The following is a 14,344-nucleotide window of genomic DNA, read 5'->3' as shown; positions in this document are numbered from 1 at the left end:
TGTGACTTAGATGTGTGGTCTTGACCGTCCACCTTTGTAGATGCTTGAGAACGTTCTCTCAGAGCTGGGGCCAGTGTTTATATAAAACTCTTAGCGTCCCCAGCTCCTGCCGTAATTCCCTAGTTCCATTTATATTGGATTCTCAAAAAAGTATTTGTTGACTAACAAGGCTGTCTTTGCCAAGTATATTCCTTAAAGAACAAAATGGGATAAAACTTGTTGCTTTGGTACAGATGAAATGACTCTAAATCCCTTGTATTTGGCCAGCTGATGAGTTGGTGTTTGTATAGAAATGGAAATGCATATCTTGTAAGTCTAAAGCCTGCAGTGTAGAAGATAATACTCTTATCATTAAACCGCTATCCTAGCCACACCTGGTTTTTGTTACTGTTTTTGAGGTTGTTGATTACAGTTGGTTTCAAAAATTGTCCCAAGTACGACACATTTAAAGTTACTTGATACTTGGGAAAGGTGATGTTCTCATAAACAAAAGAAAGTTCCTGGGTGTGTGTGAATAGGAAGCAAAGATTCTGATAACACAATTAACATTCTTTATGTGAATTGTTTTTTCAATATAGATTTCTTCGAACACTTCACAATTGGGTGGTGCCGAGCCTGTGAAGCGCTGTGGGAAGTCGGCACTCTTTCAACTGGCAGAGGCAAGTTTCTAACAATATTTAGAGATAAGATCTGCAGAGGTGGAACCCACAAAAAAAGTTCATCATTGCAGCGTTCTTTAAACTGTGCCATCTCACCAGTGACCAGACTGTGGTGTTACGTCTAATTTACAGCCATGAGAGCGTTAGCCTTTCATAGGAAAAAAAAGGAGTTGTGTTGTGAAAAGTCAGTAAGCACAGAAAAAGGGGGCGCAGGGAAATTGCAGAATCTTTTTTCACAGGTAGTATCGTAAAATAAGGTCAGTTTTTGTCCCACATTGTGAAATAAGTCCAGCCTGGACCCAGGAGAATGGCCTGAGTCATGTTTCTCTCCTCAGATTCTCCTATAACATCCTTACATTCCTAGAAGACACTACTTTTAAACCAGGTGGTTGATGTTTTAATTTGGGGGTGTTTTTCTTTGTTGTTGTTTTTGTTGTGGGGTGGGGTTTTTTTGGTGGTTTGTTTTTTGGGGTTTTTTTGGTGGCTTGTTTTTTAAGTGAAGAACTCAAATGACATATTTTAAAATCTGATTTTGTAACACCTGTCAGTTGTACACTTTATATGATGTGGGTATAAAATACCGCTGTTCCTTCGGCAAAGTAGAAAATGTGCTTTTATAAATCTGTGAGGAACAGAGAGCCCTCTCTTGGTGGGGGATGGGGTTGGTGTGAAAGGTGCCAGCAGCAGTTGGTGGTAGAGTGTAGGCAGGGACCATGGTTTTCTCTGCCTCCCTGCTGCTGCTCTGCCTTTTTTCTGTGAAAGAATTATCTGTAGCACTAGGACACAATAATAACAGTTTTCTTTTTCCGTGAGACAAATTAGGAGGCACAAGATGGGTGACCAGGTATCTCTTATATTAAACTTTTTCTTTTCTTTCATTTTTCTGGCTTCTTTCCAGTGAGTTCCTTCTGAGGTGTGTGTGTGTGTGTGTGTGTGTGTGTGTGTGTGTGTGTGTGTGTGTGTGTGTGTGTGAGAGAGAGAGAGAGAGAGAGATAGGGTTCTTTTTATAAAGCCTTTGTAGTTTATTAAATTTAATGGGACAACCTATCATTTTCTAAATTTTATGGTATCTTATATCATAAAAATCTAGGCATTTTAAATGTGTTTAAATGAAGCTTTTAAAGTCTAGCCAGGTCCACATTAGAAATAGAAAAATACAGAGGCCTGAAACAGTGAAGTATATAAACAGTGGAACAAATGAACTCTTTGTTGTCTGACATTAAGCTGACATGGTTCTTGTTAGACAAAATCAGACCCAAATAGAGGACTACAAATGACTAGAAAACTTCCAAAGATCTTAGGAATCATTTCAAAAAGAACTGAGTGAGTCAGTGGCCAAGTACTACTTCAGGTAAAACTGAAACAGTAAAGATCTGGCAACAAGTGCTCCTTTGGAGTTGGAGTAAACAACTCTTAGTAAAGAGAGACTATGAGGTGATGAATTTAGTATTTTTAAGACCCTATAGGTTGTCAAGACAATGTATTTGAAAGAAGTGACAGCTTTTCTTAAATAAAACAAATGGATGGTGCTCTCTGCATTTTCCTGTTTATGTGTGTGTGCACACACATGCACACTTACATACAAACATAATTATACATAACAACACTAAATTGTAAAACAAGTTAACTCTCATAAATGTATCTTTAATGAATCATTTTATACTAGAAATGTATGATTCTTTCAGGTACTTTGCTGTGGAGGGTGCTAGAGAGATGATTTTGTCTTCTCATTTTCTTTCTTTGGCATAACCGTTACAAGAAAAAAAAAAAAAGGATTCCCTATTAAATCAGAGCTCATTAAAAAGAACATTCTTCTAATTTGTAGGGATGCATCCCAAATATGAAACAGATGCTATGGTATAACAGATGTTTGAATGCTGGTGTCATAATTTTAAAGGGGTAAAATGACTGCAATAAGCCTATTCCAATTAGAGCAAATCAGCTTATACTCAGACTTGGTTTCTTGTAACATCTGAGTAAAAATATATGCTTTTGATAAGACAGGGTCGCTAAAAAATAATTTACCAAGAAAATCTCACATTATTATTTGCACCACATGAATATCATACCATAATGCTAATAGACTGTTTTAGAATAACATTCTAAATCCTTCCCAGTTTCTAATTAAACATAAATATGTGCACAATGGCTTAATCAGCATCTCCAAATAATCACCAGTAGAAATACGCTTCCTTAATTTTTTTTTATTCCATGTGTATTTGCTATTCATTTTTCTTTTTTTTTTCTTTTCCTTTTCTTTTATTTCTTTTCAGTGTTCCAGCATTCATTTTTCTTGAACTGAATATAATATTTAATTATTTCGGGTACCTCTTGAAATAAGTATAACAGGATATGGAGGAGGATTTTTCCTGTTGCCCAGAACTGGTGCTGTTGTCTGAAATATGGAAATACAGCTTTAAATTCACACATACCAAAGGGAAATCCACCAGGAAGCCACCTTTAATTTGGGCCAGATCTTCTTTTGGGATTTATAAAGAGATGGTCTGATCCAACTATTGCCCCATATGCCACTCCAGAGGTTTCTCCTTTCATTCCCATCCTAACCCCCAAGTCATCAGTGGGAGGGGGGCTATCAAAGACTTTCCAGTCACCCAGAATATTCTGGCTTTTCTCCCTGTCCTGAGGAGGAAAGGAAAGAAGTGCTTTCCACTCTTCAACCCTGCCCCATGTCAAGCAGAGTGAAGGCAGCTCTAAGAAAACCTTTGTTAAAGATTGGAGGGTATCTGCAAGAGGTGTCTTCTCATTCTTTGGTTAGAAGCAGGAAATGTTGTAGACATAGACTTACTGCTATGCCTTGCACCTGTTTGGCTGGTAAGAAAAGAACTGGAGGAAGTTGGCTGCAGGGAGAGGCTTGTAATAGCCTGCTGTACTCTTCTGTTTTGGCAACGTAAAGATGCATGAGTTTCCACGGGTCAAGTTGACAAAGAGAAAGCAGTTCAGTGTGATCAGGCAAGATAGTCATGGGGTGTGGGGTTGGCAGAGAGCAGGCTCAGGACAGTCTCTTACATCAGGAAATACACAACAGAGACAGCTTTACTCAGGACACTGATGAGCTCCCACAAGCAGCGGTGATGCTCAGCCAGTTTCCACCAGTACCGCTCTCCTGGTACTAAAATACCAAATACTTCCCATTGTTAGTAAAAAACTGTGACCCAAACCCCCTGTGTACCCTTGCTGCAACTTTCCCAGCATCCCCGGGTTCCCCTGATCCTTCAGCAACTGGAGGACGCAGCAAGGGGCCTGCAAGACCCTGTTCCAGCCCCTGGACCACATCCCTTCTGATCATTTGGCACCCCTGCCTCTTAAATATTTTGTATACCATCCCTGCCCTTGGCATCCCCTGACAAGGTCATTCAGTCTTATGTATGTTAGCAGGAACAGATAAAAAAAGACAGACATAACCATGGGCAGTTAACTTTACCTCCGCCATAGCTTCTCCTATCCTCTACAGCAGAACTATTTAAAAATAGCCTTGTGGATTCTGGGAAACAAACTGAGGGTTTTAGAGGGGAGGGTTGTGGGGTAATGGTTGAGCCAGGTGATGGGTATTAGGGAGGGCATGTATTGCATGGAGCACTGAGTGTTACATACAAATAATGAATCATGGAACGCTACGTCAGAAACTAATGATGTACTGTATGGTAACTAACATAACGTAATAAAAAATAAATAAACAAATAAATTTAAAAAAGAAAATAGCCTTGTGAAGGGAAGGGCCAGGAACTAGCCTAGGAACTCACCTCTCCCCTTACCCCACCTCCCTTCCTATGGGCTGACATGGGAGGAGGACTGAATAAGGAGACCTCCCAAAGCTATAGGCACTGTTGCTTGCAGGAAATGTCTTCATGGTGAAGAGCAAGAAACATTTTAGGCATGTACTTACCACTGTGCTCTACACCCACTTGAGCAGGCAAAAAGAAAATTGGAGGAAGTTGGCAGCAGACACAAAGAGACTTGAGTTGGCCTGCACTCTGGGTTTTGGCATTGGAAGGACCCCTTCTATTTCCCAAGACCCTGTAGCCAGGAGATGCCCCGGGGAAGGCCCTGTTTCAGGCATTTGATTGGCATTTTAAACTGGGTGGATTTTTAATACCTGAAAGTAACCTGAAAATTCCGGGATCTGTTCCAGGTATTTTTCAGGAATCTACTCCAACTAGGAAGGGAATTGGCATAGTGCTGCTGAGGTCAGGGAATTGAGAAGAAATACAGTCCTTTATATTTGAACCTCCATGAGATTCATACTGTTCAGTTAATCAGTTGCTTAATTGGTGCAGGTACTTAATGTGTTTCTTTTCATTTTGAAATTAATTAGGTCAGATCCTATAAAGAATAGCAAAGCATCCCCCTGGAGATGATAGTTATAGTTGTTTCATGTTATAGTTGCTGTATAGTTGGAGGGCACACAGAGACATCTGTACCTGTGCATTTTAGTGAAGAAAATTCTACACTTGAAGATCTCTGGTATCAGAATTGCCTAATATAATAAGATGTACAGTTGATTCATTTGTTCCAACAAACAGTAACTATTGAGGACTATTCCATGCCAGTAACAGTGAGGCTGCTGACTGTATACACTGTATACCCATACCTGCATATGGGTATACAAGTAGTGTCTATTACGATGGGATAAGCTGCAAACCTCATTCTAAGATCAGCGTTGTAAGCACACTTTACCTCCAGGTGTAGGTTTGGTGTTGTAGAGTACCCCTAGAGACTGGAATGCATGCCTGAAAATATCAGTTGCTCTTTGTTTTACTTCTCTTTTTCTGAGATAGCTCTATGTCTTCTTTAAAACAGGTTATAAATTTTAATAGCAGAAAGTAAGTTGTGCTATCTAACCCAAGATCATGACGACCATTTTACTATCTGCTGTGTGGCAGGCACTTCTCTAAGTACTTTATATGAACTCACTGAATTTTCACACACATCCTTGGAGATAGGTACTATGATCATTCCTCTTTGACACATTAGGAAACAAAAGGGCAGAGAGGTTTTATGACTTGCCTAAGGTCAAGCGGACAGGAGATTAGAGCCTCTGTAGGAAACCCAGTCTGTCTCCACAGCCCAGGCTCTTCCACACTGGGCTGTTCTGTCGCCTTGATTCAGATGAATGTAAAAGACTGCAAGTTGCTTGTTATAGGATTTTGCGTATTATAGAAGGCTCTATGGAAGACAGCTCACTCCTACACATATGTGTATGGCTGAATAAGATGACAGATTTTTCAAGACTGCTGTCAAAGAAATGGAGCTGATATTTCCTTTTTAAAAAGTGTCTGTACTTTCAAAACTGCCAAGATACATCTTACACCCTTAAATAAGTAAGTGCCTGTTAGTGAATATACTTTGGAAGATATTGTGAGGAAATATGGGGTACGACTCCTGTCCTCCAAGAACTTATTCTCCAGCTGCGGAGAGAGAAGATATAAAAAGTTAAGGGATGAGAAATAAGTGTACAAATGATTTCACAGGGAACCATGCAGTGAAATGACAAAGCTCTACTCGAGTGACGAATGATACACCAAGTGAACGCGTGAAGCCAAGAAAGGGAGGAGTTAATATTGGCAGGAGCGTTGCAGGGACCCAGCTCAGAGACAGCGCAGAGACAGCACGGAGCTGGTTGTTGAAGTTGTTGAGGAACAGGGATTGCAACCAGCAGCCTTTGGGCCACATTTAACTTGCATAGATGCTTTTTTCAGACCATAATTTGTTGACCTGTACTATATTTGACATTTGAATTAGTGTTTAATATTTTAAAAATAGAGATTTCAAGTGAATATCTATGTCTGACTTCTCATGAAAATTGAAGAGAATCTGGAGACTGTGATCCAGCCTTCCTACATGAGAACAGTTGGTCAGGGCCGGTAGTGGCCCGCCCACCATCCTCTCCTTTGCCTACTGAGTCCTGAGTCTGAGGCCAGCAGTCAGTGCCAGCCCCCACTTAACCCTGTGCACCTCCCTCTTTTGTACCTGAGCACCCAGACAGTGCCGATTGGGAGCTGCATAATTAAACAGAGAGATGGGAAAGAGATAGCAGAGGGATTAAGGGGTAAAAAGGCAGGCAGATGTGAGGTAGGTGGGTGACAACAGCTCAGTCAGATGGGCAGGCGTTGAGGATTGTGCTGGGAACCTTATGGAAAGTGGAGTGTGGCTGAGATTCGAACTGGGAGAGTAGTTAGTGTGAAGCAGAAAAACTTGTGCTTGAAGGATAAGGAAGAGCAAATGAAGACTGAGGGCAGGGGCGTGCAGTGGGAAAGCAGACTCCAGGGGCAGCTGTATGTAGAACGGAGTAGAAACCTTCTGGTGACACCCATGTGAGAAGATGAGCCAGGATTGTGGAGGGGCCGGCTGGCAGTAGGAACAGGAGGTAGAAAGAGACAGCAAGCAAGGAGCTTGCAGGGGATTTTGTTGGATTTGATGACTGGGTTAATGTGGGAGGCAGAGCGAAAGGGGAGCCAGAGGTGACCCCATCTCTGAACCTGAATCCTTCAAGCCCTTCTTCAGGAAGCCTGGATGTTTGTGAACAAAGAGGAAAGCCCTGCTAGCAGAAAAGAGATGAAAGGTGCTGAGGTGTAGGAACAGCTGAGGAGATCCACTACTGAAAGAGTCAACAGGAGAAGGTATTTGTCAAGGTAAATGGTCGGTTTTGGAAAGCAGAGGCTCATGTTCTCTGAGCACAGAAGAAAGAAAGGTAGAAAATAGTCACACAGGCTTGCTGCATTTGGTCTGTGGTCTGTGTTCTACTTTATCTCAGTGTATGAAACTGGTAATGTGTTAGGGTAAAGTTGAAGAAAGGGTCTGAGGTGTCTCCAGATCTACTCGTCAAGTATAAAAGCATCAAGGTTGTAGATCTTGTGGTTCCAGGGGTATTGAAAAAACTGTCTTGAACCCTATTTATTAAAAGAGAATGATGACATTTTCAGAGGCCTTGACTCCCTAGTTTTCTTACATTCTAACTTGCAGAAACCACTTCTAATTAAAACCAAAGAGATAGGTAAAGGTGAATATATTCTAGTGCCTGTAAAAATTAAATCTTAAGGAAAATGTTGGTTCATTTTAAGAAAACTTGAAATTCTGGTAAGATTATAGAGATGAGACGCCATCCCTCCGGTCACATTCTCATTCCTCCCCACCACCAGTTAGAGGTGATGTTTGATGGAGGTAACTTCTTTACGGTTTCCCCTGTGTCCTCACTGACTGCTGATGCGCAATATTCCCTTCGTCCTGCTGGAAGCCCTTGAAGCCCAGAGTCTCCTGCACGCCTCTCAACCTCGCCCCTCCTACACAGTTGTCACATGACCGAATCCCAAATACTTATAATATATGTGAGGGGCTCTTTCCTTTGAAAGTGGTGTATTTCTTTCTTTAGCTTTTTACATACAGTTGTGAGTCGTTTTTATGAAACGTCTGTCCTAAAACTTTTCATCTTATTTTTAAATGCATCAACTTATTTTTGGAAGAGCTACAACACAGGAATTCTCCTGATGAGTTCCTTTAACGTGTCTAGGGGAGACTTGAATAAGTGGCCTGTGGAACAAAGGTCACCCCACCCATCTGGAGTTTTCAGAAATGGCATAATTTCTGAAGAAATAGTGAAGAGACATACTGAAGCCACCTTTTCACCTGGCCGTGTTTCTGTAAACCAAGTAGAGAACTACTTAATATGCTCAGTTATCAGTGTTGAGAGATGCTTAGACCACTGTTCTGTGACCAGTTATCTTTTATAATAAAGAAAATTGAATTTTCTTAGCATCAGTGCTATTCCTTATTCTCTGCAACCATCAGCCAGTGTATGTTTATGGCAAAAACATTCTGGTTTTATTTAATTATGGGAGAAGTGCACATCTTGGAAAGCACTGCTAAGTGCCATCCCAGGGTTATATCTGCACTGTTTTGGCAGATAATAAGCCAGTGCAAAATGACTGTAAACATACCTTGGCTGCAAAACATTTATTTTGTACTAAAAGGCAGAGATTTTGAAATTGAAACTTCTTGGTAAGTGTCAGTGGGTCTGTTTTCACACTGCCTTGTTTTTAATCTTGCTGGATCCTTTATAATAGACAATGAAAGACAGAAGATAGTTAAGAGTGAAATGGTAGCTACGATACATTTTGGGAACAACTTACCCATTTCTTTGTACCAGTTAAAGGGCATCTCCTTCTGTGGTATTATTCTTACCTAGTACACATGATGAATTATTTTTTCACCCGTCATTTCACGAAGTCTTTTATAGCAGAACACATTAAAGAAACAAATCGATACCTTAACATTTGTAGAAAGGAATACATTTTAGAATGTCTTTGATTCCAAGAGATAAAAGCTTGCTCAGCACAGATTTATTATGTCTCTGTAGTCCCCAGTAGCAAACCCTGAGCCTATGTCATGATCTTCCCTGAATTGAAAATGGCAATCTCGGGGCGCCTGGGTGGCTCGGTGGGTTAAGCCTCTGCCTTTGGCCCGGGTCATGGTCCCGGGGTCCTGGGATCAAGCCCCGTGTCTGGCTCTCTGTTCAGCGGGGAACCTGCTTCCCTTCCTCTCTCTCTGCCTACTTGTGATTTCTGTCTGTCAAATAAATGAATAAAAATCTTTAAAAAAAAAGAAAAGAAAATGGCCATCTCCTTGAACCCAGGCACATAAAAAATAATCCCTCCAATGCACATTTTATGTCACTGCTTCGATAGTCCTCCTGAAAGTATTTCTTTGTATAATTTTGAAGATTTTTTATACATCGGTCCAGTATGTGCATCCTGTAGAGTCTCCGTTCCAGCATACCAGTTCTCATTTTTCTTTTGGGGATGAGTTGACATTTTTTGCAGCTCATCACTGTCAGGCCATTCTGACTACACAGAACAATGAGAAACTTCAGGAAGGTTTCAGTTACCAGAAGTAAAACTAAAATATTGGTGATTAGTTTTCACTGTTGCTCTTGGGAAGCTTAAGTAAGGACAGTGTAAGTGTGGGTCCTAATTAGCATTTTTTTTTTTTTTACAGACTTGTCACTCTTTCTGGTGTGAATCAGAATGCATTTTAGACTTCTCATGTACCTCCGAACTAATGAACCATTCAGTTCAATGCAGTTATCTGTGGAATGCCTTCTCTTTGAAAGGTACTAGGATAGATCCTTGGAGGAGAATGCAGAGGTGAACAGGATCGATTTTGTGCCCCCTGAGTTACAGTTATAAAAAAAAAAATACGTAGTGCCTGAGGGAATAGAAAATAGATATCAAATATTTATGCCAGACATTTGATTTAAAACATTAACATTCTGACTTCTTTGAATACAGCCATGGGAATTACATCCACAAGGTGTCCTGTAGACATTTTACAGTGTCACTTTTTTTTTTTTTTAAAGATTTTATTTATTTATTTGACAGAGAGAGAGATCACAAGTAGACAGAGAGGCAGGCAGAGAGAGAGAGAGAGAGAGGGAAGCAGGCTCCCTGCCGAGCAGAGAGCCCGATGCGGGACTCGATCCCAGGACCCCGAGACCATGACCTGAGCCGAAGGCAGCGGCTTAATCCACTGAGCCACCCAGGTGCCCACAGCGTCACTTTTAAAGAAGGTTATTGTTCAATTTAAAATAATAATAGAAGAATAAATGCTCATTTGCTAAGGCATATTCTGTTTCAAGGCTTGATTAACAACCCACCCTCTATTAAGGGCAACTTGACTAATTAATAACAGACATTAATTCTGTGCTTCCCACAATGCAGTTTTATTCACTTGAGTTCACACTGATTTATGTCCCTCTGTGTCCACTGGGTGCTAATCTGTATGCGTGTCCATGCATGTGAACAGAATGTAGTTCGTATGCACTTTCATAAGTCTCACTGAAGTTAATTGATAAATGCACTAAAAGTAGATGTTTGTACCCAGTAGCAGAACTGAGCTTCACTCTGTGTTTAATGAGAGTAAGCTTCGTGAAAGATAACTGATTTAAGATCTTGCATCTAATTTTGTTGTATATGTTTTTTTCCCAATTACAGAATCATTCAACCCTAGAATGAGGAAATTGGAGCACAGTACTTAGTGTACCAGGGCCATGACGTGCTAATAATGATATCTGTAGGACTGGTCCTGTTTCTACCCATAGCTCATATTCATTCTGCATGGCATAAGCTGCAGAGGGATGGTTGTCAGAATACATTTCTTCTTGCTCCCTACCAGGCACTATTTCAGGTGCTGTACATGTGCAGCTCACTGAACCTCACAGTGTTCCTAAGAGAAATACTATTACCGTCCACATTTTGTAAATGGGGAAACTAAGGCACGGAAAGGTTTATAGAAAATGAGCAAATCAGGGGCAGAGTCAGCATGCAGTCCAGGCAGTCTGGCTCCAGAATCCGTGGCTTTTGAAATGGCTTCTCAAGATAGAATTTGCTCCTAACTAAGAGTGATGGCATCTTCTAAGAGTTACTACATCCATGGCTATTCCCGAGTTGTTTGTTTTATGTGGAAGCACAGGCTGTTAATTCCTAGAGACTTGTGAAAATTATTTCTGATAATAAAATGTTTGAACTCCTAGAAGAGAATATAAAAATTGGGAATTAGTCTCCCCCAAAAGGTCCTTCTCAAATGTGCTATTCCATAGTCTCTTCTAGTGGTTCCTATCCCTGGTGGCTGCAGACTGCCTTTCCTGGGTGCCTGTGTGCCCTTGATTTCCAGCTGGGTTCAACCAGTGGGAGACTCTGATGGGAAAATCGGGGCTGGGGGGAAGAGTGAGGCCAGGATGTGCAGAGAAGGGGGTGTGAGGAGGACTGGGAGTAGAGCAAAGGTCATATCTCTTCCGCATGCTCAGCTTCCTCCACTTAGGCCCACTGTGGTTCCTTCTTCCTTTGGGGACCTCCCTCCCCCATTTTTTCCTGCTGTTGCTATTTCCTGGGTTGCCTCACCAACCTCCTGTTTATGCATCTCAGTTCTAGGTGAACTGTGTAACCAACCTATTCCCTGCATTAAATTCCTTCTGCTAGATATGCTTTTGGCTGTTTGTTTTCCTAATTAGAAATTACCCTGCCTGGTAAACAAGCCATTTTCATTTTCCATTTGGTTTGGTTATAAAACAGGCTGAGAATGCTGTTGGCATACTATATCGATTTCAGCAAGACTTTTGACACATAATCTTACGATGTCCTTGTGAACAAAAGGGGGTGGAATTTAGACTGGATTATAAAACATTCTTTGATTGCTGAAGTTCATTAATGTTCAAATAAACCTGATGAAAGGGCTCTCAGAGTCTGCCAGAAATCTCTGTCCTTGGCCATTTCCTGTTCAACATGACCAAAGATTTGGGTGAAGACATAAAAAGCAGCTTTAGCAAATGTGTCCATAACACAGAGATGGAAAGTAATGTAATTCAGCATTCAAAAGGATAAACTATATAAGGAAAAATGGAAAATCTCACTTCTATGTGGAAAAAATAGAGGAGAGACCAAGCTTCCCAGCACATTATGTGGGTAAAGAAATCCAGGCTTGTCATTGACCACAACCCCAGTACAAGCCAGAAGTATAACCTTTTTTTTTTTAAGGTTTATTTATTTTAATGAGAGAACGTGCTCATGCTCCAGCACATACATGTGTATGCGGGGGTGGGAGGCAGAGGGAAAGAGAGAAGCAGACTCGCCGCTGAGCATAGAGCCCAGCTTGGGCCTCAATCTCAGAACCCTGACATCATGACCTGAGTCAAAACAAGAGTTGAACGCTGAACTGACTGTGCCATCGAGAAGCCCTGACCTAATTTCTTTCCTTCCTCTTTCTCTTTCTTTCTTTCTTTCTTTCTTTCTTTCTTTCTTTCTTTCTTTCTTTCTTTTTTTCTTTCTTTTTTCTTTCTTTCTTTTTTTAATGGAAGGGGAGAGACTTATCTTTGGGCCCGATTAGAAGATAAGTGTGTCCCTATCCGCAGACAAGTTGGCAGTTCCACTTCTCATCTGGAGGCTTACAGAAGACTAGGAGCTTACTCTGAGAAAGATCCATGTTCCCCAGCCCTTAGGAAGTTTTTTATGTTAAGTTTTGTGTCTATACTTTTTGCATCACAACAACGCAGTAGAGCAAATACCGTTGCCCATTTCTCAGCCTTTGTTGCCTCATATGGATTCAAGTCAAAGTGGGGCCTTGGGCAAGCACTGTGGTAGTTGGTCCTGAACCCAGCTTATATAAAACCCAGTTCTCGCTTCAGGACCCCAGGACTGCATGTAGATAAGAGGGTCTCAACTTTTGAAAGTCAGGAAGCCTTCATGTGTGATGAGCAGTTAAGGGAACTGGGACGTTATGCCAGGAGAAAAGACTTATGGGAACATAACACCTGTCTTCCAGGTTTTGGAAGTCTGTCACATGAGAGAAAGCGGATTACTTCATGTGACTTCAGGGAACAACTAGTACTGACAGAATGATAGTTTTTTCCTCAAATTTTTAAAGATTTCAGAGAGAACAGCCCTCTAATATGGTCACTGTCTTTGTGCAAAAAGTTGGATAATTAAGTCTTGGGAATATTGTAGTAAAATGAATTTCTGCATGGGGAAGGACGTTAAATTAGGTGACCTAGACTGACACCCAACTCTGAGAGTCTGATTTGTGTTTGTTTTGGGTTTTGGTTGGCGAGATCTATGATTTGTATTTTTTGACTTGGAGTTTTTGTTTTATTTTAATAGTTTTACTTCCAGCAATATAATTATTTTTCTTACAATTTAGGATTAACATCCTCTGTGGGGGGGGGTACTTTTAAGAGCCAGAAACAAGGAAGGTAAGGCATGACTAGTGCCTGGTGTAATTACTTCCACAAGAAATATTATGCTATTTCCTGGAATATGTCCCCAGAGTGAATGTCTGCATTTGTTCCATTTCATTCCTAGCTGTGGAATCCTATCAGGGGTGATGAGGAGAATCATTTTGAAATATATTGAAGCAGAGAATGGAGTTTGCGAAGTATTATTAGGTTTGCTAAGATGAACCTATGCAAATACAAACTGTTGGCATACCACTATAAAAACCAGTGTCCGTGTGGGACACAGCTCTTGGAATGACTTATTAAAGGTCACCAGAGTGATAGTGGCTGCAAAACCATAAAATCCACATTGAGGACACCTTTCAGATCTTCTTTGCAGAACTAACATAGTCGCTGTCTGCATGTGGGATAGTTATTCATGAAGGGCTAGAATGATCGAGAAAGGAAAATAAAAATTATTTCAGAATTGATGCAAAATAGCAAATTCTCCGGTGAGAGTAAAACATGCAGGGATAATTAAATGTAGCAGTGTTTCATAATGAAAATAACATTTTTGCTTTGATCTTGTGTGTGGTAAGGTTTACTAAAGGGAAGTTCCCTGTATTCATAGTTATTTGCTGAGGTCTAAAAGTTAACTTACGAGATTTCCCAAAAAAGATAGCTCTGTCATGAATCCACAGTATTTTGGATCTTCCCTGTGAATGATAGGAAGGGCTGGGTGCTCTTCTCATGTTTATTTTTAAAAAAAAAAAAAAAAAAAACTTGCATGATCTGCCTCCTTTTCCCCTTCCCCACTTTTTTTTCAGACTTACCAATCATAATTCTCACAGAAAGATTTGAGATGCACTGAAAGTACTAAGGGGGGAAATGAGGTAAAAGAGGACCTGACATTTAATTGAATGTCTAACCTGTTTCAAAAATGAGTCTTATAGATTTAACATTTAATAAT

General features: G+C 40.6%; 1 protein-coding gene across 5 annotated transcripts in view; it reads left to right on the top strand.

Moving 5' to 3' along the window:
* LOC111147612 (BBX, HMG-box containing) overlaps positions 1 to 14,344 on the top strand; it is a 278,763-nt gene that overhangs the window by 223,990 nt on the left and 40,429 nt on the right. For all 5 annotated transcript variants that reach the window (XM_022503790.1, XM_022503808.1, XM_022503800.1 and 2 more), the window contains one exon: positions 579 to 659. In XM_022503790.1, coding sequence (XP_022359498.1) covers positions 579 to 659 — 81 coding nt within the window. The remainder of the gene's footprint in view (positions 1 to 578; positions 660 to 14,344) is intronic.

This window comes from Enhydra lutris, unplaced genomic scaffold, assembly GCF_002288905.1.
Source record: "Enhydra lutris kenyoni isolate GAN:26980312 unplaced genomic scaffold, ASM228890v2 scaffoldscaffold2, whole genome shotgun sequence".
Lineage (NCBI taxonomy): Eukaryota > Metazoa > Chordata > Mammalia > Carnivora > Mustelidae > Enhydra > Enhydra lutris.
Note: the sequence above shows the minus strand (reverse complement) of the source record. Positions and strands in the feature narration are given on the sequence as shown.